At 41.1% G+C, this 24,406-nt stretch overlaps 1 protein-coding gene across 1 annotated transcript; it reads left to right on the top strand.

Moving 5' to 3' along the window:
* Positions 1-61: 61 nt before the first annotated feature.
* kcnj9 (potassium inwardly rectifying channel subfamily J member 9) lies at positions 62-18,211 on the top strand (the record flags this gene model as incomplete). Its single annotated transcript, XM_083990962.1, has 7 exons — positions 62-356; positions 2,329-2,542; positions 7,506-7,707; positions 9,330-9,522; positions 10,246-10,443; positions 14,779-14,909; positions 17,945-18,211. The coding sequence occupies 7 exons, from the start codon at positions 62-64 to the stop codon at positions 18,209-18,211; spliced, it is 1,500 nt and encodes a 499-aa protein (XP_083847088.1).
* Positions 18,212-24,406: the final 6,195 nt, after the last annotated feature.

Below are 24,406 nucleotides of genomic sequence, written 5' to 3'. Positions count from 1 at the left end.
ACACACACACACAGAGAGAGACACACACACACATACATACACACACACACATTCAGGGGCCATGGCGTTGGAGAACTCGGTCTTCCCGTCCCGGCCGGACTCCCTCTCGCTCCCCGTGGAGGAGAAGGTGGACGGGGAGGAAGTGGAGGTGGCCACCGAGGCCACGGGGGTCTTCAACGTGTCGGAGGAGCTGGGCCACGTCGTCACCACGGAGTCGACGGCGCCGTCCCCTCCGCCCTTGGCCAAGATCGGCAGGTCGTTCCAGGCCAAGCTGGCCCAGCGACAGGCCGAGGCCAATCAGCACATCAGGAAGAAGCCCCAGGAGAGGGAGAAGGAGAGGGGGAGGTTCGGCTGGGGTGAGTGACCCCGACTCTAACCTGTTTAATGATGGAACAACTGCCTCTTGATTCAAACCTGCTAATGATGGTGCATCATTACTAGTAGTAGTAAAAAATAAAGTACAAAAATATACAAATGAGAAGTGCATTACTCAGCCACAGCATCATTTCTCCACACTGGGTCAGGCCACAGGACTTAAAGCAGAAGTAAGGTGAATGTTTGTGTTAATATAAGTCTTAAATAGTTCTATCTTCCGACAGCAATCACTTCTATAGAGTGTTTGGTCTGAAACACGGGTCTGTCAGTCACTCTGCTCTGCTCTGAGCCGAGGAGAAAACTTTCCTTGTATCCTACAACCTTTATCCAATGAGGAGAGAGAACGGCATGAAGGGGCGGTCCTCTCTGTGTGTGCAGCCAAGGGATGCGCGTGAATGTGGTGACGTAGGGACGAGGGCGGGGACTGCTAACTCTATCTGCTGACAAGAAGTTAGCCAAAACCACCGGATCGCTTACTTCTGCTTTAATCCTGAACTGGTTTATATAGTTTGTTCCCTCACATCATTAGCCACAAGTGTGGTCAATTTTGAGTTGTTGTGTTCAACCGGTGAAACCTGTGCTTTAGTTGTGTTGTGACTTTTGCCACCTGTACTCAGCATTATGCAACACAGGTGCATCACAATGAAAATGTGTTGGCAAGTTGTGTCTAAACAGGTGAAAAGTGCTCATGGTTTTGCCAAAAGAGTGACTGACTGATGACTGATTCAATCAGTGGGTTTTTAGACAACTGAGCATTTGGTTCAGACAATAGGGTTTAGTGTTTTAGCAATAGAGAAAAACTGTAAACTAAACCTTTAATGATGGAACAACTGTCTCTTGATTCAAACGTGCTAATGATGGATACACGTGCATCATTACTAGTAGTCTATCTATAGTCTGGATCATTGGCATCATTATCCTCCTCCACACACACACACACACACACACACACACACACACACACACACACACACACACACTGAATCAGTTGAACCTGTGCATCTGTTTCTCCTCCTCGTCTCGCCTGCAGTGGTTGTGAATCTCCTGTCACCCGGACCGAGCTGCGCTGCTTCACCCCTCAGCGGTTTTGACAAGTCGTGCATATTTCTTTCCATTAGCCGGCCTCTTTTTCAGTTTGCTCCAGTTTCTTTGCTGCACCTCTTTCTTGAATAAGTGCTGTTAATGAAAAGGAAACTTATAGGTTAATGTAACTTTTTTTTTGTAACTTCTCATGTTTTGCACCAACGAGATCTTTCACTTTCAAAAATGTGAGAATACTGAGGCAGAAAGACTGAAGATTAGAGCTTAACTATTCCTTTAGATGTTGATTTAGATGCATGGTAAAGGATATCGTTGTTGTTGTTAGTGTAAGTGACAAAAACACCAGAGTAAGTTTTAGCTGCAGCCATGGTAAAAATCCCTAACAGGATCATAAAAACAGTGACCAACATCCAGCGCTGTAACTTTTCTTTCCGGTGTGTTTGATGACTTTGTCCTGTCGTTCTTCATCTGCTCTCTCTTCCCTCACCCGTCTGTCTTCATTTCCCTTATCCCGTCTTCACAGGCTCTGGAAGTCCTAGTTTCATCCCCTGGTGCCTTTCCTGTGTTTATTCTCCAATCTCTCTAGTTCTTGCCTTCATTCAGCTCACGACCCCTCACGACTGCAGTCAGAGTTGTAGCTTCAAAAGAGTCAAACTTTAGAAAGGCGTACATGGTTTTAGAAGTTTTCTAAAGGCGTTTTGAAAGAGTTCCCCAGAACGCAATCTTTTTGAAACACGCAGGCGATGTGAAGATTTGTCAAGATTTGTCCTCAACCTTGTTTCAAGCGTAGAACAGAACCAAAATTTGTTGCTGCAGGTGTTTCCTGAAAAGCAAATATACCTTTTCTATAACTCTGTAAGACTCTGTACCCTAAATCTTGTCTTCTCCTCCATCTCCCATCTTCTCCATCAGCCCGGGCGCGACGCAAGAGGCAGCGCTACGTGGAGAAAAATGGTCGATGCAACGTGCAGCACGGGAACATGCGGGAGACGTACCGCTACCTGACGGACATCTTCACCACGCTGGTGGACCTCAACTGGCGCTGCTCGCTCTTCGTCTTCGTCATGGCCTACGCCGTCACATGGCTCTTCTTCGGGGCCATCTGGTACCTCATAGCATACTGCAGGTAAGATCCATATAAAGCATATAATGATGACAATAATGGCTTGGATTTATTTAGAGCTTTACACAAACCAGTATTCATTCAGACCACATTTACACCTAGTGGTGGTGAGCTACGTCTGTAACCAATTCCCCAAACCACCACCAAACAAATGCACATTAGGGATCGACCGATATGGTTTTTTCAGGGCTGATACCGATACTGATTATTAGTATTCAAGGAAACCGTTAACCGATATTTAGAACCGATAATCATTTGCAGTTTTTATGAAAACGTATACTACCAACATGTATCATCGTAACTTCACGTCATTTCCTGTTGTTCCTTATGTCAACTGTTTGTATGTTTAGTCCATGTGTTGTAACGTATTTGTCCCTTATGTGACCTTGTCTATCACTTAACTTCACCAAAAAAAAAGGGAAAAAAAAGAAGAAAACTTTGGTGTCAAAATTTACAATAACACACCTGAGATTAGATTAAATACAGTATACTGTTTGTTTCTTTTTTTGTGCACTGTAAAAAAAATCTATGATGAAAAGACCTAGAACAAAACAAACTCCAACATCTGCACAAATCTTGGTTCTGTGGGCGGGACGGTGTTACACAGCCAAGAGCAGTGACTTCAGGCAGAGAGACAACTGCATCAGAGCCAAAAGAACGTGTTTTGAAATAAATAAATTTTATCGGTTATCGGTGAAAAAACTGGCCAATACCGATTACCTTATAGCCTACACATTAACACAAGGCAAGGTGGTTAAGGTGTCTTGCGCAAGGACGCAACAACAGCGACTGAGATGGAGCTGAATTCGAACCACCAACCCTCCCGTTATTGGCCGACCAACTCTACCACAATACACAAGGGAAGACGCAGGTGGTGAAATCAAGACAGGTGAAACACATTAGGTAATCAAACGGGCGGGAAACTTAAAGCAGAAGTAAGCAGAATATTTGTGTTAATATAAGTCTTAAATAGTTCTATCTTCCGACAGCAATCACTTCTATAGAGTGTTTGGTCTGAAGGGTCTGTCAGTCACTCTGCTCTGCTCTGAGCCAAGGAGAAAACTTTCCTTGTATCCTACAACCTTTATCCAATGAGGAGAGAGAACGGCATAAAGGGGCGGTCCTCTCTGTGTGTGCAGCCAAGGGATGCGCGTGAATGTGGTGACGTAGGGACGAGGGCGGGGACTGTCGCTACCCGATCTGCGACGCTACCGGATCCGTGACAAAACTGGTCTGCGCATGCGCAGACCGGCCGCCATCTTGGACAGCTGCCTACGGCAACTCCACTTGGACAAACTTCATTTGGGCACTGCCCGATTTGCGTACATGCTTTAAGTTCTGTGAATTTAAAATACGGTACTGTGAAAATGATTAAAAAATAAAATAAAATAAAATAAAAACCGCGTAGGTCCGTCATAAGACAGCCGCGGCAGACTCGTTTATTCAGTGAGTGTTGTGGTAGTTGTGATTGTTTGTGGTTGTCATGGTGATGAGGCCGGCGAGAAAAGAGGACAGTAAACATTAAAAGTCCGCCTGTGTTCCTGTTTTCTGAGCATCAAGATCCAGATCACCACAACCAACCCTCAATTTACATTACTAATAAAGTATTTAAAAAAATAAATAAAAAGATAAACCGTCTGTGGCGACGCACATAGGGCAGTGATCCTAAGTCAATTCAACTAAGTTTGTCCAAGTGGAGTTGCCGTACGTGGCTGTCACGGATCCGGTAGCGTCGCGGATCGGGTAGCGACAGGGACTGCTAACTCCATCTGCTGACAGGAAGTTAGCCAAAACCACCGGATCGCTTACTTCTGCTTTAACAGGAAGACAGGAGTAAGACACGGGTTGTGTCCGAAATCACTCCCTCATTCGCTCCTCCCTACTCACTATATAGTGAATTCAATATAGTGACTATATAGTGACTCACTGGTCAAATAAAAAAACACTTTCGGACACGACTCCAACGCACAGTTAATGACGTATTACGTCGCATAATTAAAACGTTCCGACCGCGATTGTAACGGCCGGTGCAGGTACCATGGATACAACCATTGTAACGGCCGGTGTAGAGGAGTAAAGCAATATATTAAGTAGGGGTGTAACGGTATATGTATTCGTCCCGTGCCGTCACGGTACGGGGGTCACGGTTCGGTGCACACAGTCACACGACGAATACGTCTGAATGAATATTAAAAAAAAAAAAAAAAAAAAGTCGAGTCCTCACTCGAATCCAGGTGGCGGTAATGAGCCTCGAAGCTGCCTGCAGCCGTCATAGCAGAAGAAGAAGAGAAGTGATGAGAGAGTGAAGTAAGAGGAGGAGAGCTGTCTGCTTCATTCATGTCACTGTGGCTTCTCAATGAAACAAACGGCGGCGGCGGCGGCTCGCGACCTTACAGTCTATGCTCGCGACCATAATACATCCATGCTCGCGACTGGTCCACCGGACAAAGTCCGTCGGCGATGTTTCAGGGATGCGCGGTGCGTCGCTAGAAACGCATCAAACACGTAGCGCATGTTCAACCCGATATGTCAATCACTGGTGCAAGTAAAAAGACTAGTTGTGTGCAACAACTTATCCCGCAGCTTTTAAGCCTCTTGACATGAACACAGACAGGTGAGGAGAAAAGGAGACCGCACATTAGGCCTATATATAATCAGACATTGATGAAGGGCTGACGCCCGAAACGTGTGAGTGACATCAAACTGTCACGGGAGCTTTTAACTAGTGTGCGGTCTCCTTTTTCCCTTACCTGTGTCTTTCTTGGTGGTCCAGCACCTAGTCTTCAGTTTTTTGGGGGATGTGCGTGTAGCTGCCTAATATGTTTTATGAACACAGACAGGACCAGAAATCACCAAAGTAACTGCTAGTCTAATTTAACTGTGTAAACCAACATTGATGTCAGTTTATTGTTTTGTTTTTTTAATAATATTTTTTTAATAATAATAATTTAATAATTCGAATAATAGTTGCCAGTTGTCAAGTGCACGTTTTTTTTCCTCTAGAATTAATGAATGGCATTATAACACTCCTAATGCACTTGTTTTATTTTGTATTCTTTTTTCTTTTAACTTTTATAACACAAGACAGATTTTAGTTTTACATTCAATTAGTGTCTGTTGTACCGAAACCGTACCGAACCGTGACCCCTGAACCGAGGTACGTACCGAACCGTGACTTTTGTGTACCGTTACACCCCTAATATTAAGCGGTAATATATATATTTAAGCATCAAATATGTTCAATCAAACCCACATAGTTTGAAACAACATTCAAAACACACACAGCCAGTGTCACAACTAAGCATAACGTCCGCTAGCTTAATGCTAACGTTAATGTAAAACACCATAGACGGGCTAACAGAAATGAGCTTCGCTATCCAGAGCCTGTGGTCAGTTTATAACACTTGTTAGGAAATTTGCTCTGACGTTTGTTTTGGGAGTCTGTGGAAGCCGCAACCGGACAACTCTGGCAGCTGGACACATTTATTGAGGCTGCTGCACCACTTCATTTATAGCTACACCGGTCACTACTTCATTTATTTGGTAGCTACACCGGTCATTCTGGGACGGTGTGGTAACGGTGATCCGTGACCGCAATGCATGATGGGATATCTTGCTCCGGTTAGTGACCATCGGATGCTCACTACATTTCGCGGTGAATTGTGGGATAGATTCAGTGCACTATATAGTGAACATTAACAATCACTAAACATTCGGACACCTACAAAATGGCCTGGTGGTCACTATATAGTGCACTATATAGTGAGTAGGGGGGGATTTCGGACACAGCCACTGACTTCAAAATAAAACAGGAAACAGGAACACAACAGGGAACAAAACACACAGACACAGGAAAACACAGAACTTCAAAATAAAACAGGAACTAAACTATACAAAGGAACCCACAGAGGACGTAACGCTAAGACAAGACACAGGGACACAACGGGGGGGCAGATCCTGACACAACGGGGATACAGATCCTGACACAACGGGGATGCAGATCCTGACAATACCTGCTGCCCAGAAGGTCGTCTCATGCCTACTGATTGACTGACTCCATCAGATGGCGTCTGGTCTTTTGTGCTATCTTCATTTAATACACATGTGATAGGGAAATCAATCTTTCCATCATGAGATAGCTCCACAGCTTCAGAGATGGAAGATGACGTTGTGAGTTATCATTTCTGCAATGAAGGCTAAAAAAAAAAAAAGCCCCAAAAAGCAGATGACAAGGCAGTATTAATATTACAGTGTATTTTATCGTGATGTGTTAGGTCCTCCTCACTAGATGTGTCTGCTGGATCCCCACTCTAATTAGCTAACGTATTCGTCTCATAAAACTGTGACCTTTCTATATCAATTACAGGCCGCCCTGAGCGCTGCCAGGGAGCTGTCGCTGTTGCTGCATTTCCTCGGTCACCAACACAGGTCAATAAAAAGTCGTAGATTATATAAAATACTTAACGCCACTTTCATTAATTAGCCCTCCCCTGTCTGGCTGAAGCTGTGATAATCGGGAGGCGTTGGCCGGCGTAGTAGCGTCTGTGTGTGTGTGTGTTGTGTGTGTGTGTGTGTGTGTTTGGACTCTCTCAGCAGTAGAAGCAGAAGCGGTGAAGATACTGTGTGTGTGATGATATATGATGGAGAAAGTAGGTTTCTGCTGCGTCATGAAAAAGCGACATCCTGAATGTTGGGTTAATCGTGATGGTTAAATATGATGGATGGGATTACTTCCTTTTCATTGCAAGAATTAGCTGAGGGGGAGGTGGTATATAAAGGCAGAGCTGACTCGTCGCATCATACACACTTCACATATATTTCCGCGCCTCCAATCTAAAAATATAAATCTTCTCACCCTCCGTCTATTTTTCCCTCTCTTCTTGACGCCCACTCTGTCACCCTCCCTCCTCCCCTTTTTCTCTCCCGCTGACTCCCCTCCTTTTTCCTTCTTCTTCTTCTTCCCAAGGGGTGATCTGGACCATCTGGAGGATGAGACGTGGACGCCGTGCGTCAACAACATCAACGGCTTCATCTCGGCCTTCCTCTTCTCCATCGAGACGGAGACCACCATCGGCTACGGCCACCGTGTCATCACCGACCAGTGTCCAGTGGGCACCATGCTGCTGCTGCTGCAAGCCATACTGGGATCGATGGTCAACGCCTTCATGGTGAGCAGCACGGTGCCGCGAGACAGAGAGAGACGGAGGAGTCGAATTTAGAAATGAGTGCGTGAATATTATGACTTGGTGATGAAGAAGTTCATTATATTTTAATGACAAAAATAAAATGCATCAGATTCCTTCCTGCATCTTAAAGGGATAGTTCAACATTTTGGCAAATTGACCCATTGCCATAATACCTTTAGTCATAGCAGTAGGTTTGTTACCTTTAATTGTCGGTGCAAGCTATTTTTAGAACGGCGGAGCAGAGTCGCGAGCTGCTCAGATTTCTTGGTTTCCCTTATCAAACTCATCAAATACACAATCCAACAACTCCACAACGCTCTGGTGGACAAGTTGTGACCTGCACATTCACCATGCTATGAGATAATAACACAACGTTACCAGACAGAAATTTTATACCGCATCAGCGGTTTTGCATGAATTTCCCTCTAAAACAACTCTGTCTGGTAACGTTGTGTTATTATCTCATAGCGTGGTGAATGTGCAGGTCACAACTTGTCCACCAGAGCGTTGTGGAGTTGTTGGATTGTGTATTTGATGAGTTTGATGAGGGAAACCAAGAAATTCCATGAGCCTCCGTAGCGTAGCTCTGAGCAGCTCGCCGCTCTGCTCCGCCGTTATAAAAACAGCTTGCACCGACAATTAAAGGTAACAAACCTACTGCTAAAACTATAGGGATTATGGCAATGGGCCAATTTGCCAAAATGTTAAACTATCCCTTTAAATAATATATTCAATTTGAGACTAGAAAGCTTGACTTAAAATAAATGTGTTTTTTTGTTAAAACCTAAAGTTACAGGATAATAAAATCACATGTGGTGATTCGTGCAGTCATTTCCACTTTATACTAATTTTAAAGTATTAGCACAGTATGGTGATGAAATAACATTCAAAATTCATGTAATATCAAACCAGGATGATGTCAGCTGTATTTTACAAGTGTGAATCTAACATAAGGAAAAAGCTTATCAGTCATTAGGAGGTCGGCTGTAAGAAAAATAAACAGCATATGATAAGATAAAATTCATCTCAGATTATCAAATCTCCATCTCTCTGGAAGGCGTCTAAATAAACTCAAACAAATTAAGACGTACACGTAGATGCAGTCTGATTAAAATGAGGTTTCTTCCTTCAGTTCAGCTGAGTCCAATCTAAAAATGAACATACATGTTTTTCCATGAGCCCGGAGAGAAGAGTGAACACATGGATGCGATGCCGACAAAATGACACTAATTCAATGCAGATGCTTTTCTACCTACAGACGAATATTTACTCTGAAAGTGCTAATGGAGCTGGATTTTTTTGCACCAAGTAAGCACTCTTTTGATGAGGATGAGTCCACACATTGACGCCCAGGCAAGGAGTCATGTTTATGCATGTTTTCTGAGCTGGAAACAAGCCATACGAGCCACTGATGGAAATGTGGGCTGTTGTGTACTACGTGTATTAAAAAAAAATGATTGAGGCTGAGGTTAATTCAAGTGTCACTGCTGTTCAAAAACATTGGAAACTGGAAATAGCAATCTGTGCTGGAAAAAAGAAAATAAATAAACAAGCTCAGCCTGGATTCTCTCTCTTAAGCTCCTGCTTCTTCTGTTCCCCTCCAGGTCGGCTGCATGTTCGTGAAGATCTCGCAGCCCAACAAACGAGCCGAGACGCTGGTGTTTTCCAAACACGCCGTCATCTCCCTGAGAGACGACAAGCTCTGTCTGATGTTCAGAGTGGGCGACCTGCGCAGCTCCCACATCGTAGGGGCCAACATGAGGGCCAAACTCATCAAGTCCAAACAGACTCAGGAAGGTCAGACTGTCACTTCACGCAATAAATCATGAATAATGAATTCCTCTTTTGTTCAATACCTGAATAATAGCGTGACGCCAAACACCACCGGATCGTTTATACACATTTTACAGTGGGACCTATTGTTATGAACCATTAAGGAGAGTCTTCCTCTTTAATTAAAGGGATACATCAACATTTTGGCAAATTGGCCCATTGCCATAATCCCTATAGTCATAGCAGTAGGTTTGTTACCTTTATTTGTCGGTGCAAGCTGTTTTTAGAACGGTGGAGCAGAGCCATGAGCTGCTCAGAGCTACGCTACAGAGGCTAATCAGACTCATCAAATAGGAATCCAACAACTCCAAAACGCTCTGGTGGACAAGTTGTGACCTGCACAATCACCACGCTATGAGATAATAACACAACGTTACCAGACAGAGTTGTTTTAGAGGGAAATTCATGCAAAACCGCTGATGCACATTCCTGTCAGGGGCAGTCTTTCATCAAGCAGTCTCTGAATTTCCCTCTAAAACAACTCTGTCTGGTAACGTTGTGTTATTATCTCATAGCGTGGTGAATGTGCAGGTCACAACTTGTCCACCAGAGCGTTTTGGAGTTGTTGGATTGTGTATTTGATGAGAACCTACTCCTAAAACTATAGGGATTATGGCAATGGGCCAATTTGCCAAAAATGTTGAACTATCCCTTTAAAGCTCTCTCCACTTTCCTCACCTCCTTCAGGCGAGTTCATCCCTCTGGACCAGACGGACATCAGCGTGGGCTTCGAGACGGGCGACGATCGCCTCTTCCTCGTCTCGCCGCTGGTCATCTCCCACGAGATCGACGCACACTCGGCCTTCTGGGACATGTCCCAGTCCCAGCTGGAGAAGGAGGACTTTGAGATCGTGGTCATCCTGGAGGGAATGGTGGAGGCTACCGGTGAGTGAATGGGTTAAACGCTGAGTCACTCTCCTCAGCGTGTGACCAGTATTATTCAAATGAGAGATTAGTGAGATTTAGAATAACTTTCTGATTTGCTTAAGGTGACGTTGGCCGGGTGAAGTAATCTTAAAAGACTATATACACATAATTAAGTCTGGTAGTTTTGTGCACAAGATAGATGAAATAATCATGAGTGAGCAGGAATACATTTCCATGTTTGCATATGAAATGAAAACGAGGGGAAAAGACGTGCTGCTGAAAACCAGTGTGCAGTGAATGAATACACGGTGACTCACTGCAAATAGTGGCGAAAAACAAATGCAGCGCTATCGAACTGATTATGATTGCATTTTAAAATTTATGAAGGTACAAGCTGCACAAATAGTACCATAAACAATATGTTATTACTTGAGGGTTTTATATTATATATTGAGTTTTTTTCTCATTAAAAATCATTTAAAAAAAAACTCTAATATAATCTTAACAGCTAACACAGTGTATATTGTATGGGAAGCAATACCTCGCAGTAATTTGACTGTGAAGTTTCCAATGGCCTCGATATCATTGCACAGTAAAAGCATGTTTGGCTGCAACATCTAGAAACGAGCATTAGGATATTAATCCTGCAGATGCATATAACTATCTCAGTGAGACCATCGCTGCTTTTCAGAAAGCACGCTCTTTGAAACTGTCCATTAGAAAATGAAATTCCTCCTGCAGGATGTCTGAGTGTAGTCGCTGCAGCATCCAGAGCTTTTCATCTCTTCTTGGTCCCTCTGGAGCGAATGTGGGGGGGTCGATCAGATCATCAGAGGACAGGTGGTCTCCGACTGAACGTCCTCATCACTTCATTGTTGTCTGCTAAATGTTTGAAGATTAAGGGATGTAGCAGTAAGACGCAGGTGGAGGGAGCATACACATCTGCATCCATTTGTCAGTGACCATTGTCTGCCTTAAAGGATCATTTACGTTTTTTACAACCTGGACCTTATTTCTAGCATAAAATAAGATCATTTACTCACCCAGACAACTTTGGTGTCATTTGGAGTCGTTTTGACGAAATTAGCCCCAGTGGAGCGGTGCGTATATCCGTATAATGCGAGAACACGGGGCACCCAAGCGCAGCCTCTATATAACGCATTATCTGCGGCGAAACTCGTTTATTTCACCAATATTTTGTTATGATATGCTGGTGCTATTCCCCTCCGAGCCCGTGGTGGCATGTTATCAACATCCGGCGCCTGTAGGTTGACTACTGACCTCTGATGATGTCATCTCCGACCGCTGCCCGGCGCGGCTAACTTGCTACCGCTAATACTATGGTTCATTTCTGCGTGTTTCCGACTTGTCAGAACAAAATGAGCAGCTGGATGAAGTTCAGCTTCCACAGGCTTCCTCTCCTCAACCTGGACTCACTAAAGCTCTGGCTAGTTGAGATAAAAATGGACCCGAATGCCGAAGCAGAATGATTATTATCAGAATGAGCCGTGACATCATCCAGGTCAGAGGTCAGTAGTCAACCTAGCGACCCCGGATGTTGATAACATGCCACCACGGGCTCGGAGGGGAATAGCACTAGTGTATCATAACAAAATATTGGTGAAATGAACGAGTTTTGCGGTGGATAATGTGTTATTTAGAGGCTGCATTGCGTGCCCCGTGTTCTCGCATTATACAGATATACGCACCGCTCCACTGGGGCTAATTTCGTCAAAACGACTGCAAATGACACCAAAGTTATCTGGGTGAGTAAATGATCGTATTTTATGCTAGAAATAAGGTCCAGGTTGTAAAAAACGGAAATTATCCTTTAAATATGAATGTGTTGTGTTTTACTTGCCATAACTTTTTTTTTAACGGCTTTGGAAGCTCAAAACACTGCCAGGTCTAGAGAGGTTCGTTTACTTTTTATCAAATAGGGCTATAACAATCATGACATTTTAGGGTAACACTTTATAATAAGTACACACTATTAAGCATTAAATACTGAATCCATCATTTATAACACATGAATATTCATTAGTATGTAGTTTATAAACACGCTAAAAAATGTTTTACTCATCATTGATAAGCACTAATAGTCCAGGCAAAATAGCGTTTTCTGACAGACTACTTGTAACAGAAGGTTTTTCACCATACATCATTTCTATGAGGTGTCCAGAACAACATACTAAAAGTCCTAAGAAATCCTAGTTGGGGAAATATGTTTAATTCGCATCATTATTTACTGTATAAAGTCTATGGTGCTGACAACAATACACCCCAATGGGGCTATTTTTTTCCTTTACTCCTATCATAATGAAACTTTACACAATGAAAGGAGACATGAAAAGTAACATTTTTTGTATTACAAGTTTCTTGGAAAAGAGTAGACACGGTCGCGCACATCCAGTTCAAAAGGTGCTGGCCTCAAAATTGTAGACAGGAAAGGCAAAAGAAGGAGACCGCACACATCAGCTCCCTTATGTGCAGATTTATTAGCACATCAATAGTAACGTTTCGAGCTCATTGCTCTTCATCAGACTAACTGATACACATCAGACGCCCCGTTTTTAAACCTGCCCCTGAGGGTCACATGGTGAGTCACATGGTAAAGGGAATGTATAAGTCAGAAACACATCTAGTGCAAAACCAAAACATACAAAAATCAGTCAAAAACTCCATCATAATTAAATAGACCAACACCCATCAGGCCGACTGGCCGTCATACAGATCTAATGAATTAGAGGCGCCTCTAGTAATAGGATGGCTAATTTTCAAAGTCTAGGACAAGGTTATCACATTTTTTACATTTTAGTCATGTTTAAAGATTTAACATATTTAAAGTTCAATTACCTATAACCTTGAGCTAGATAAGGAACAATCCAACCACAAAACATGGAAAAGTTAACAATAAGTTTCTTGGAAAATGAATTTGAGTATGCAAATGAGCAATACACTAATGGAATATGCCCAAAATACACCCGAATAGGCTTATTTTCTTCCTTTACTCCTACCACAGTCACACTTCACACAATAAAAGTATACATGAAAAGTAACATTTCTGTATTTCAAGTTTCTTGGAAAATTAATTTTAAATATGAAAAACATTCTGTTACAATTAGTTCTATTTTTGGGTCCAAAATGAGCTAGATTGCCTGGACTATAACTGTATTTATAAACTACATAATAATGAGTATCCATGCGTTATAAATGAAGAATTCAGTATTTATTAATGCTTAACTAATGCTTATACTGTGTACTTAAAGTAAAAGTGTTACCAATTTTACTTTAAGTTTAATTGCAAAACAAGTAATTGCGATGAATGATTTCATTGTCTTTTTCTGATGATTTTATGACACTATTATAGTATAAGCCTAGACAAAGTTTAATAGTACACATACAGCTTATGAAGAAGAAGAAGAAGACAAAGTCATTTATTGGCTTTGCAACTAAATCCATGATGCTAATGTCAATACAGTAGATGCTCATTGAAATGTGGAAGTCAAATATTAGAAGTTAAGCATATTAACCATAGCAGTAGAAGGGGGCGCAATGTGAAGACCAGTCAAACCTCAAACGACGAGGAAACAGTGACGGAAACATGACATTTCTGTTAGTTTCATCCAGGTGTTTTTATGCGGATGAATGGAAACGATTTGAACAATTATGCAGAACGATTGCGGTTAGCTTAAATAACTGCAATCTGGTGATTATGTAATATTTGTGACAGGCCTATTACCAAATTCATCTAAAACTTGAGGAGCTGTGTGATGGAAAACACACAATCTCTGCTCCTGGATCCCCTTCAGAGGTTTACGCTGACACCTCTGTTGTGTTAATGTTGTTGACTGAAAACAACAAAATCTAAAGTGATAGGAACAAGTAGCCAGGCAGGCAGCTGTGCAGACCGGGCTTATCTCTTTCTCTTTATCCCCCCCCCCCCCTCTCTGTTTCATATCGCCTTATGTCACATTCACTCTGGGAGGATAATATACTCCACTGCTCCTCAGTGTTTGGCAAGATTTCAGTGTATCGAAGCTATTCATGATGCGTCTCCATGAGGTAAAGGTGGCCTCTCTCTGCCCACTCCAAATATTGATTCCCTTAGTCAGAGTGCTGTGGAGAGTTACAAAGAAAAAGCTGACAGTCATAACTCTGCTGCAGAGAATATTCATGTTAGGACGGCCTGCCAATTACATTGTTTGTGTCTCAGTGGGTAAATTAATTATGTCTGCATCAGAGCTTTAGGTGTGGCGCTTCCAGTTTCTGCCTATAGCTTCTTGTCTTGCATTATAAATGTACGTACTCATCACTATGTGCGTTTGTTTTCATGTGTGTGTGTGTGTGCAGGGATGACGTGCCAGGCGAGGAGCTCCTATCTAGCGGAGGAGGTGTTGTGGGGTCACAGGTTCAGCCCGATGATGTCTCTGGCAGAGGGTTTCTTTGACATCGACTACGGAGCCTTTCATCACACGTTTGAGGTAACGTCTCTTGAAGCCGAGGCTGTGATAAAGGCTCAGAGGAGGCTGATTGTGTTGAGCCGTCCGCAGGGCCGGCCCTAGGATTTTGGTGGCCCCCTAAACAAGATTTTTGTTTGTGGCCCTGCACTCTAAGCGCAAACACCAAATCACTGGTTAAAACTGAATACAGACGTGTTTATGCCCTCTGAGGTTTGAGGCCATTTTCTCGACTTTTACATATTTTCTTAAATTGATCTTTTTAAGATACTTGCAGATGTAACAATACTCAAGTGTTTTATGTCTAAATATTAGAACCTCCGCTGTAAGCACACTGAGGCCAATTTGCACTAGAACACTGTATAAAGAAATAATTTAGGCCAAATGCTGGAAATTTGAGGTCTGCTTTTTGAAAAATGTCAAATCCCTTGTGAAAACACACCTTCAGTCATGAGAACAAACTGTTTTGGTGCTTGAAATAGGATATGAATACAGTAATATAGAAGTGTAGAAAACAAGTCTAAAATGAAATTGCTTTTTGAGCACAAATGTTGTCATTCTGCCATTCTATTTTCACCAAATGTCTCAAATGTGAGATAAAAGAAGCTGAATATTGACATCAAATTACATATAAAGCTCATAGCGTGCACATGCAGACCTCAGGATGTTTAAATGACTTGAATGAACCCCGGTACCTTTCTGATCATGTGGCCCCCCACCTAACGGCTGTGGCCCTAAACAACCGCATAGAGTGTTTATGCCAGGGGCCGGCCCTGGCCGTCCGATACCAAACAGGAACTGGTGACTCACTCCGTGTCAGGGAAACATTTTTTTTTATATATAAAATATTTTGTGTATTTTGTGTCTCTGTATCTTTTTGAAGTCTTTCTATCTGAGGAAGCAAGGTCGAAGTGTTTGTATGAAAGATTTAATGGGTTTTATTAAGTTTTTAAAGGCAGACTGTTATTCTTGATTGCTGTTTGTGTCATCTTAAGTGGGATTTGTCTCGTTTTTATAGACGGACAAAAACGACACGACACTGTGTTCTGATAAGAGCTCAGTGGAGTCGTGTATGAAAATGCGTCAGACGTTTTAAACATCAACACAAAGGCCATGTTTCAGTCCGTCAGAATCAAACACCACCGGCTTCTTTCTGCGCTGTTGTTAACTGTTGTTAAATATTTATTGACACGAGACCAGAATGGACGGTAACTGTGAGAAAAACTGGAACAAGTCCTGCTCTGTTATCCCTATTCCTGTCTCCACCTACATGTGTAAACCAGCAGCTGAGTCCTCACATTCTCTCGGGGGTCCACACAAGGCATGCTGGGAAATGTAGGAAGTCTGACTGCAGTATTTATATCATGTTTTGTTTTTGCAGAGACAAACATACTAAAGCTTTTTTTTCAGCTATAACTAAGTCCCAGTTCCCATTCATAGATGAGTGTTAATAGTTCTTAACCCTCCAGATCACAAAAGAAATAGATCACCTGGAGCGCTGCTGTCAACTTCACTCAAACATGCAGATGTTTCGACTTGATTTTCAAAGTGAATAACGAAAAAAAAATCTCCTTCCTCTCATTTTTCCCCCATTGAAGCCCTAATACTCTTCCGAAGGGGTGGGATGAGCAGGCGTCACATTTCTTTCAATATATTTGTAATTTTTTGTAATTTTACAAAACATAAAAAAGTGGTTGAATCAGCTGATATCACTCTACGTGATTTTTGGGCCCAATATGTTAATTAGAGAAGTTAAAGTGAAAAAATACATGGGAATGGTAACATTTTTTCTATGTGGTTTAAAATCAAAAGTATTCAAAAACTCACGATTATAGATTTTATTGGTGCGATTATTGACAGAGAAATAATCACAGTGTTAGGATTATCACAATTATTATGCATTCATTAATTTCACAACACTATGAATGTATAAAATCAAATGTAGTCAAAATATACTTACATTACTAATCATTTGCACAAAATAATTTAAGTATCGATGAATATAGGACCAGTTATTAATCCCCCAGGGGAAGTGTTTGAAATATTCAAGTCATTGATTGTCATCTATACAAGATGTTTACGTTTATTTTAATCGCTTTTTTAAAATTACAAACGGGCTTACATTTAAATTCCTACCAATTCAGTGTTACATTAGGTAAATGGACCAGCATCTGTGCATTCACCTTTATTTTGGTGCACATCTGCCGATACGGTTCCGACAACCTTTTTTGGAAAGTGACGGTATTTAGGAATCTTTACGATTAATTAATTGTGGCGTTTAATACCGCAATTAATTGTGAAAACAAGTAATCTTGACATCTCTACTTAAAGGGATAGTTCAACATTTTGGCAAATTGGCCCATTGCCATAATCCCTATAGTCATAGCAGTAGGTTCGTTACCTTTAATTGTCGGTGCAAGCTATTTTTAGAACGGCGGAGCAGAGCCGTGAGCTGCTCAGAGCTACGCTACAGAGGCTCATGGGATTTCTTGGTTTCCCTCATCAAACTCATCAAATACAAAATCCCAAAACTCCAAAACCCTTTCGTGGACAAGTTGTGACCTGCACATTCACCACGCTATGAGATAATAACACAACGTTACCAGGCAGAGTTGTTTTAGAGGGAAATGCAGAGACTGCTTGATGAAAAACTGTCCCTGAAGGCAACGCGCATCAGCGGTTTTGCATGAATTTCCCTCATAAACAACTCTGTCTGGTAACGTTGTGTTATTATCTCATAGCGTGGTGATTGCGCAGCCCACAACTTGTCTACGACAGCGTTTTTGAGTTGTGTATTTGATGAGTTTGATGAGGGAAACCAAGAAATTCCCTTAGCCTCCATAGCATAGCTCTGAGCAGCTCACGGCTCTGCTCTGCCGTTCTAAAAATAGCTTGCACTGACAATTAAAGGTAACGAACCTACTGTTATGACTATAGGGATTATGGCAATGGGCCAATTTGCCAAAATGTTGAACTATCCCTTTAAAGAGTTATATTTTATATTATTTTGTGTGTTTCATCATGGCGTGTACTGTCTGTCGCCCCCCTTCTCCCCAAAGGTTGACACGCCCTCCTGCTCAGCGCGCGAGCTCTCATTGGCCGCGGCCAGACTGGACGCTCACCTCTACTGGTCCATCTCCAGCAGGCTGGACGAGGAGCCCACGCTGACCAACCCGGCAGCCAAGCAGCAGGACAGCGGCTCGGCCAGCAGCAAAGGAGGGGAGCCCACCTTCATCGTCGGGGAGATGACTGACATTCAGGAGCAATCGGGGCCGGGCGAGCTGAACGGCAGCGTCGCCACCGACCAATCGGAATCGGAGGCCTAGAAGAGCAGCGAATGTTTACACTTTACACACAGACCCTTCAGTTTATCGCCACCACTCCACAGTCAGTGTTTGCAGATCTTTACTTTCAAGGCAAAAATGAGTAGTTTTCTTTAGACTCAGTTCTACAGTATATATACGCCATATCTTGTGTTACCGTATGACAGAGTTCAATTCTTGACACTTGTCTTTAATTTCTATGTTGATCTTTGTTGTACGTGTGTGCTATCTCTCTTTTTCGATCTGTTGTGTTAGCTCCGATCACCCTTTGCCTATATCTACATTTAAATGAAAATACTATGCTTCAGGTGGGGTCAATAATAGTATATACTGTATATAGATATACATCTTGTGGACCAAAGGCGAATGTTTTTAAACAGAGAAGAGGCCATTTATTTGTCTTGTTGGACAAACAGATGTGAGTTAAATGTATGGATCGTTCACATTTAAAGTAGGTGCAGTGCATAAACGCTTTAATTTCACCTGCGCATGAATATCACTAGATGATATTGAGGTATAGACTCACACTGTAGAAACCTCGACTTTGTTTAGATGCACAGATTTATTAGTATATCAATCAGGTGTTGTAGAGGAGAGGAGGGTGGGAGAGTAACTAACACCAGTCCACATGTTTTTACCCTGCTAAAATCTTAGTTTAGCTACAAACCATCATCTGGTGCAGAAAATATATAATATATATGAATCAGACAACAACATGACACATAATATGATATAAATGTACGAACTGCACTCAACACATTATGGTGAATAGGGTGTGTGTGTGTCAGTGTGTCTAAAACCTTTAACACAGAGACAGGTTAACACTCGCGTGTGTCTGTGTAGCTTTGTTTCACGTATAGGATGTATGTGTGTGTGGGGATGAGTGTGTGTGTGTGTGTGTGTGTAGCACACAAGGATTGTCTGATGTTCTGTCCCACGGCCGAGTAGAAATTAAAAGCACAACAGTGTCCTGCTCAGTTCAGCCCTATAACTAACTCCTGCTTCTGCTGCTGTGTAAATATATGTGGCCATTTTTACTTGATGTTTTTAATATTTAATATAACACATCGATTAGAGTTAATAAACTATAGTATATTCCAGAGGACCTGTCTCGGATTCTGTGACATACTGTATATAAAACCACACGACACAAACTACACTGCACAATTCATACTGGATACTGGGCAAGAAAATCAAACTGTCATCCCACAAATAAGAAGTATTATTAATGTATATGCTTAAAAATAGGCTTCATCAGTAATGCATAAAGTAAATACAGTGACAGTTTACGTATATGACAGGTCTCCTTCTGTTGGTATACGATGCAGCTTTACAGAGGCAGAAACGATCTTTTTTGTCTCTTTATACAGTAACACTTTATAAGTCCACATTAATAAATACTGAATTCTTCATTTATAACGCATGAATACTTATTAGTATGTAGTTATAAATAAAGTTAGTGCCTATAAATGATGAGTACAACATTTTTAACTGTGTTTATAAACTACATACTAATAAGTATTCACGTGTTATAATAATGAATTCAGTATTTAAAGCTTAACTAATGCTTAATAGTGTCAGTGTGTACTTATTATAAAGTGTTACCCTTTATACTTTAAGTTCACTATATTTCAGATATAAACACTGTATTTATTTCCTACATTTATTAGTAAGCTGTGTTTACTAAATGTAGTTTAGTTTAGTTTAAGTTTATTTCAGACATGTTAAAAGAAATAAAACATAATAAAGAAATGGACAGACATAACATATAAAAACTTTGCAATGCCAACATATGAACAAAAAAAATATAAAAAAATAAATAAATAAAATAAAATAATTGAAAATAAAGGTAATTTGATTTTTTGTTTTTGTTTGTTTGTTTTTTCATATCCGAAAAGGAGTGGGAAGAAGTAAAACTTATTTACTCCCACCCCTTATTCATAAATTATCTATCAAGTTATCTAGTCATTATAATCTATACAGTAAGTTAAAGCAGAAGTAAGCGATCCGGTCGTTTTCGCTAATGCTGCGTTCCAGGCAGGATTTTGAAACCGTAAATTACAGCTTCAAGTCACAATTTACGACTTTGTAGCGTTCCAGGCAACCCACTCGTGTTTTTCCGACCTGTTTTACCTGTGAAAGTCACTATAACGGCCACTCGTAACTTCCGACCCGTGAACTCGTACCAGATCAAACTGGTACAACTTCACAGGTCGGAAAAACAGGAGTAACGAGTTTCCTTGAACACACCATAACAGTCCTCGTCCCTACGTCACCACATTCACGGCGTCCCTTGGCTGCACACACAGCCCTGCATGCCGTTCTCTCTCCTCATTGGATAAAAACTGTAGGATACGATAAATGTTTTCTCCTCGGCTCAGAGCAGAGCAGAGTGACTGACAGACCCGTGTTTCAGTCCAAACACTCTATGTAAGTGATTGCTGTCGGAAGATAGAACTATTTAAGACTCATATTAACACAAAAATATCACTTACTTCTGCTTTAATTTATGAGTTATTTAACTGGATTTATTCTAATATATTATTATATTTATATACATATAGATTTATTCTAACATATGATTACTAATCTTTATCTCTCTATATAGTCATATACATATAAAAACATATACAAACACATTCATACATTCATACATACTTTAGATGTTAAATGTTAGATGTTAAAAGTTTACACACAAACGTGAAACTTGTGACTTAGTGACCTCTCAATAGTCACAAAGCAGTCAATTTGATCTCTATCAGATACATTCAGAGGCATTAAAACAGGGCAGGCAATCCAGGCAATTGCCCAAACCCCCCAAAAAAGGTTAACAGTGGTCCATATCAATGACAACATGATGTTGCCACTGACTGTGTCCACACATAGTATGCACAATGTTACTGTATGCACTGCATAACTGCATACAATAAGTTAGTGCTGCCAACGCCAATGTTAATTTCTCCCATAATCAATAGAATAATGTATTTGTTGTCAAATACTAACATTAAATAATAATTAATAATAATAATAATAATAGATACCAACATCAGTTCTACGGTCAGTAGATCAGCTTATTCTGTCCAAACTGTTACTAATTTGTATTTGGAAGAGGAATATATTAGAAACGCCCCTGGATACATCACAAGAAAACAATCACTGCATAACAGAGTGCTCTTTCTTTCCGCTGATGCTTCTTGACTTTTACCTGTAATTTAATTCATATGATTGTACAAACCACAATCCAACATATCCAATCCTCTATGAATAAGATTACAACTTTAATGTACAGTAGTGGTGCCAGATGTTGTATCTAAATAATAGTAATGTTAACTCAATGGAATATTCTATTACAAACTCTTAGTGAAGCAAAACTGCACAGGGACTGGAGACAGAATATGTATGAACATGTACTTTTTTTTATAATGGCCTTGTCAGATTTATCTAATTACATTAGTGTGTAATAATTATTGATTCATTCACATATAAGCCCTACTTTAATTAGAATTTAGTCGACTAAGCCACTTTAAGTATATTGCACCGTGTGCAGCTTTTACATACACTGTGGTGTGTGCATATATGTATATATATATATATATTTATTTTTCAAAGCCCATCACATGATTTCAATGTAAAATCTGACACTCAAAAGAAATGGTTTTATGAAACAGAGTAAAAATTACAATATTATTGTGTGGTAGAATAAAGTGTCATGATATTCAAGTTCCAAGGAGCAAATGTACTTAGTTACTCTTCAGCCGCTGCCGCACTAACTAGGTTATAGCTCTACCTATGCAGAAACATACAGTATTTTCCTGGTTTATCTCTGGATGTATCAGAGTGTGATCATTTGCTTAAGCCACAAGCTTATAATTAGCCCAACTGCACTAAAAAGAAAACACATACACACACACACACATCCCATACAATAAATCACTGCACATGGCTGACGGTTACTGTCTGTCTAATGGGCCATATAAAACTTTTTATCTGTGTCTCATGTTAAGCCTCACAATGTGATGTGTCTCATTAGGAATTCAGGTGCTGGGTCTTGGCGCCAGGAGAAGTCAGCATATTGGGTTACTAGGCAGAATCGTTGCTTTAAAAAAAAGAAAAAAAAAGAGAAAGAGAGTAAGAGAGAGAGAGATGTCTTTCTCTATTTTGGCAGCTAGATGGCGATAAAGATCCCGAACTTCCTCCTCCTCCTCCTCCTCCTCCTCCTCCAGCCAGTCACACGGCCCTATTGGTGTGTAATGAGATGGGGTCCCCCGTCTCAGCAGCTGTCTCCTAGGCAACCGGGGCTGGGGACAGGGAGAGGGCAGAGTGTGTGTTTATACATGTGTGTGCGTATGTGTGTGTGTGTGTGTGTTTGAACTGGACTGATGGGGGAGTTTTATGATGATTGTCTAGAGTTGATTTGATGTTTGAGTTTTTATATTTGTGAAAGATCAGAAGATGGTGATGATGATGCACGGCGCCGCTGACCTTCAGATGGAGAAGAACAAACGCCCTTGACATTGAAAAATAAGTCACAAAGGATACAGATAATCTTTTGATTTTGTTTTTAGCTGTCACAATAAAGCTGAATATCACAGTTTTATAAATGTCTTAGACAAGATGATACAGGACAGGCTGAAGAATTAAAGTCTATAATTACAAATGCACTTTAGGTCTAGAAAGAAACAAAATCTAATTCTGGATTCACACATCTTCATCCACATCTACATTTAGCTTTCACCTCACATCGTACGAGATGTCACTATACCTGGGATCAGACACGTTTTGTTAGGGAGTGAAAGGTTAAATGCAAAGTTTAATAGTTTCCAGTCATTTTCAGTTCACCATGAAGTTGAACCCCCCATGCGCCATTTTCCAAGTTGTAATTATGATTTTAATGAGAGGCTGTTTTGCATGATCCCCGCTGAGCTGAAATCAATGTTTCTCCTGATGGAAGGAAGTCATGACAGTTTGGTTTCAGTCTAGGCAGATGGGGGGGGGGGGGGGGGGGGGGGGGGGGGGGGGAGGAACAGGAGAGAACACAATTTTAAAAATAGAAGACGAAATTAAATAAAATATTCCCTACAAGTGAAATGACCTCTGGTATTGAAAATAGAAAACTTTATGCAAAACAAGGCTTTTAGAAAAGTTTATGGAGAAAAAAAAATCTCCCCACACAAAATCCAATAACAGTAAAAAACAAGTCACCTAATGAGAATTATTATGATCTTGTGCTTTAGTTAAAGCTGGGGTATAGGATTTGTTTTGAAAACAGGCCTACAGCTCCCGGTATCTTTGACCAATTAAAATCTATTCTGGTCTGGGGGTTCCTGATTGTACCAAGGGCCGGCCCTACTCTGTCCTAACAAACCAGGAGGACAGAGTAGGGCCCGGCCCCTGAACCAATCAGGAACCCCCAGACCAATATAGATTTGATTGTACGAAGATACTGGGAGCTGTACTGGCTTTTCAAGCCGCTGCATACAGAGACAGAGAGAAACACAGCGATCGCCCCAAACACACGGACCTCTCCTTACTGATAGCTGAACGGGAAAACACAATTTTCTTTTTTAAAAAAAAGCATGTTTTTAAAACAAATCCTGCCCACCCCAGCTTTAAATCAGCTCTTAGCAACATTTCATACAAGATGTAGTTTACTCGACTCTCCAGAGATTTTAATGTCTTTCAGTTCATAATTTTTATTTTATTTTTATGGTCTTAAAGGGACAACGAGGAGTTTTGGAAAGCAAAGTGTTTTTACACTACATTTCCCATGAGCCTCCGCGCACCAGCGCAAGACGGACAAAAGCAAATACATTTGCCAAGAATGTTTTCATTGATCAAGAACGAACGTCGGAGTTTTGAAGACGATCAGATACCGTCATAGTTCCGACCATAAACGGTGATCCGGTGGCGTTATTCCAATGACCCGCCGGGCAGTGTCCACAAAACCGAAAGTAGGAAATGCTGGGTGAGCCGACCACTAATAATAATAATAACATAACGATAGAGACAAAACGATATATTTATCGAAAATGGACCCATTAACAAGTGTGGGTAACGTAGATTCATCCACATTAATATGAGACATTAATATGAGACTTACCAAATTACAAACTCCTCATTGTCCCTTTAAAACTTTGCTATCATGGCTCAGGACAATTAATCTGCTTAAAGGGACAACGAGGAGTTTCTATTTGGTTA

This window comes from Trachurus trachurus (genome assembly GCF_905171665.1).
Source record: "Trachurus trachurus genome assembly, chromosome: 17".
NCBI classification, from domain to species: domain Eukaryota; kingdom Metazoa; phylum Chordata; class Actinopteri; order Carangiformes; family Carangidae; genus Trachurus; species Trachurus trachurus.
The sequence above is the reverse complement of the archived record's forward strand: the minus strand, read 5'-3'. Positions and strand labels throughout refer to the sequence as shown.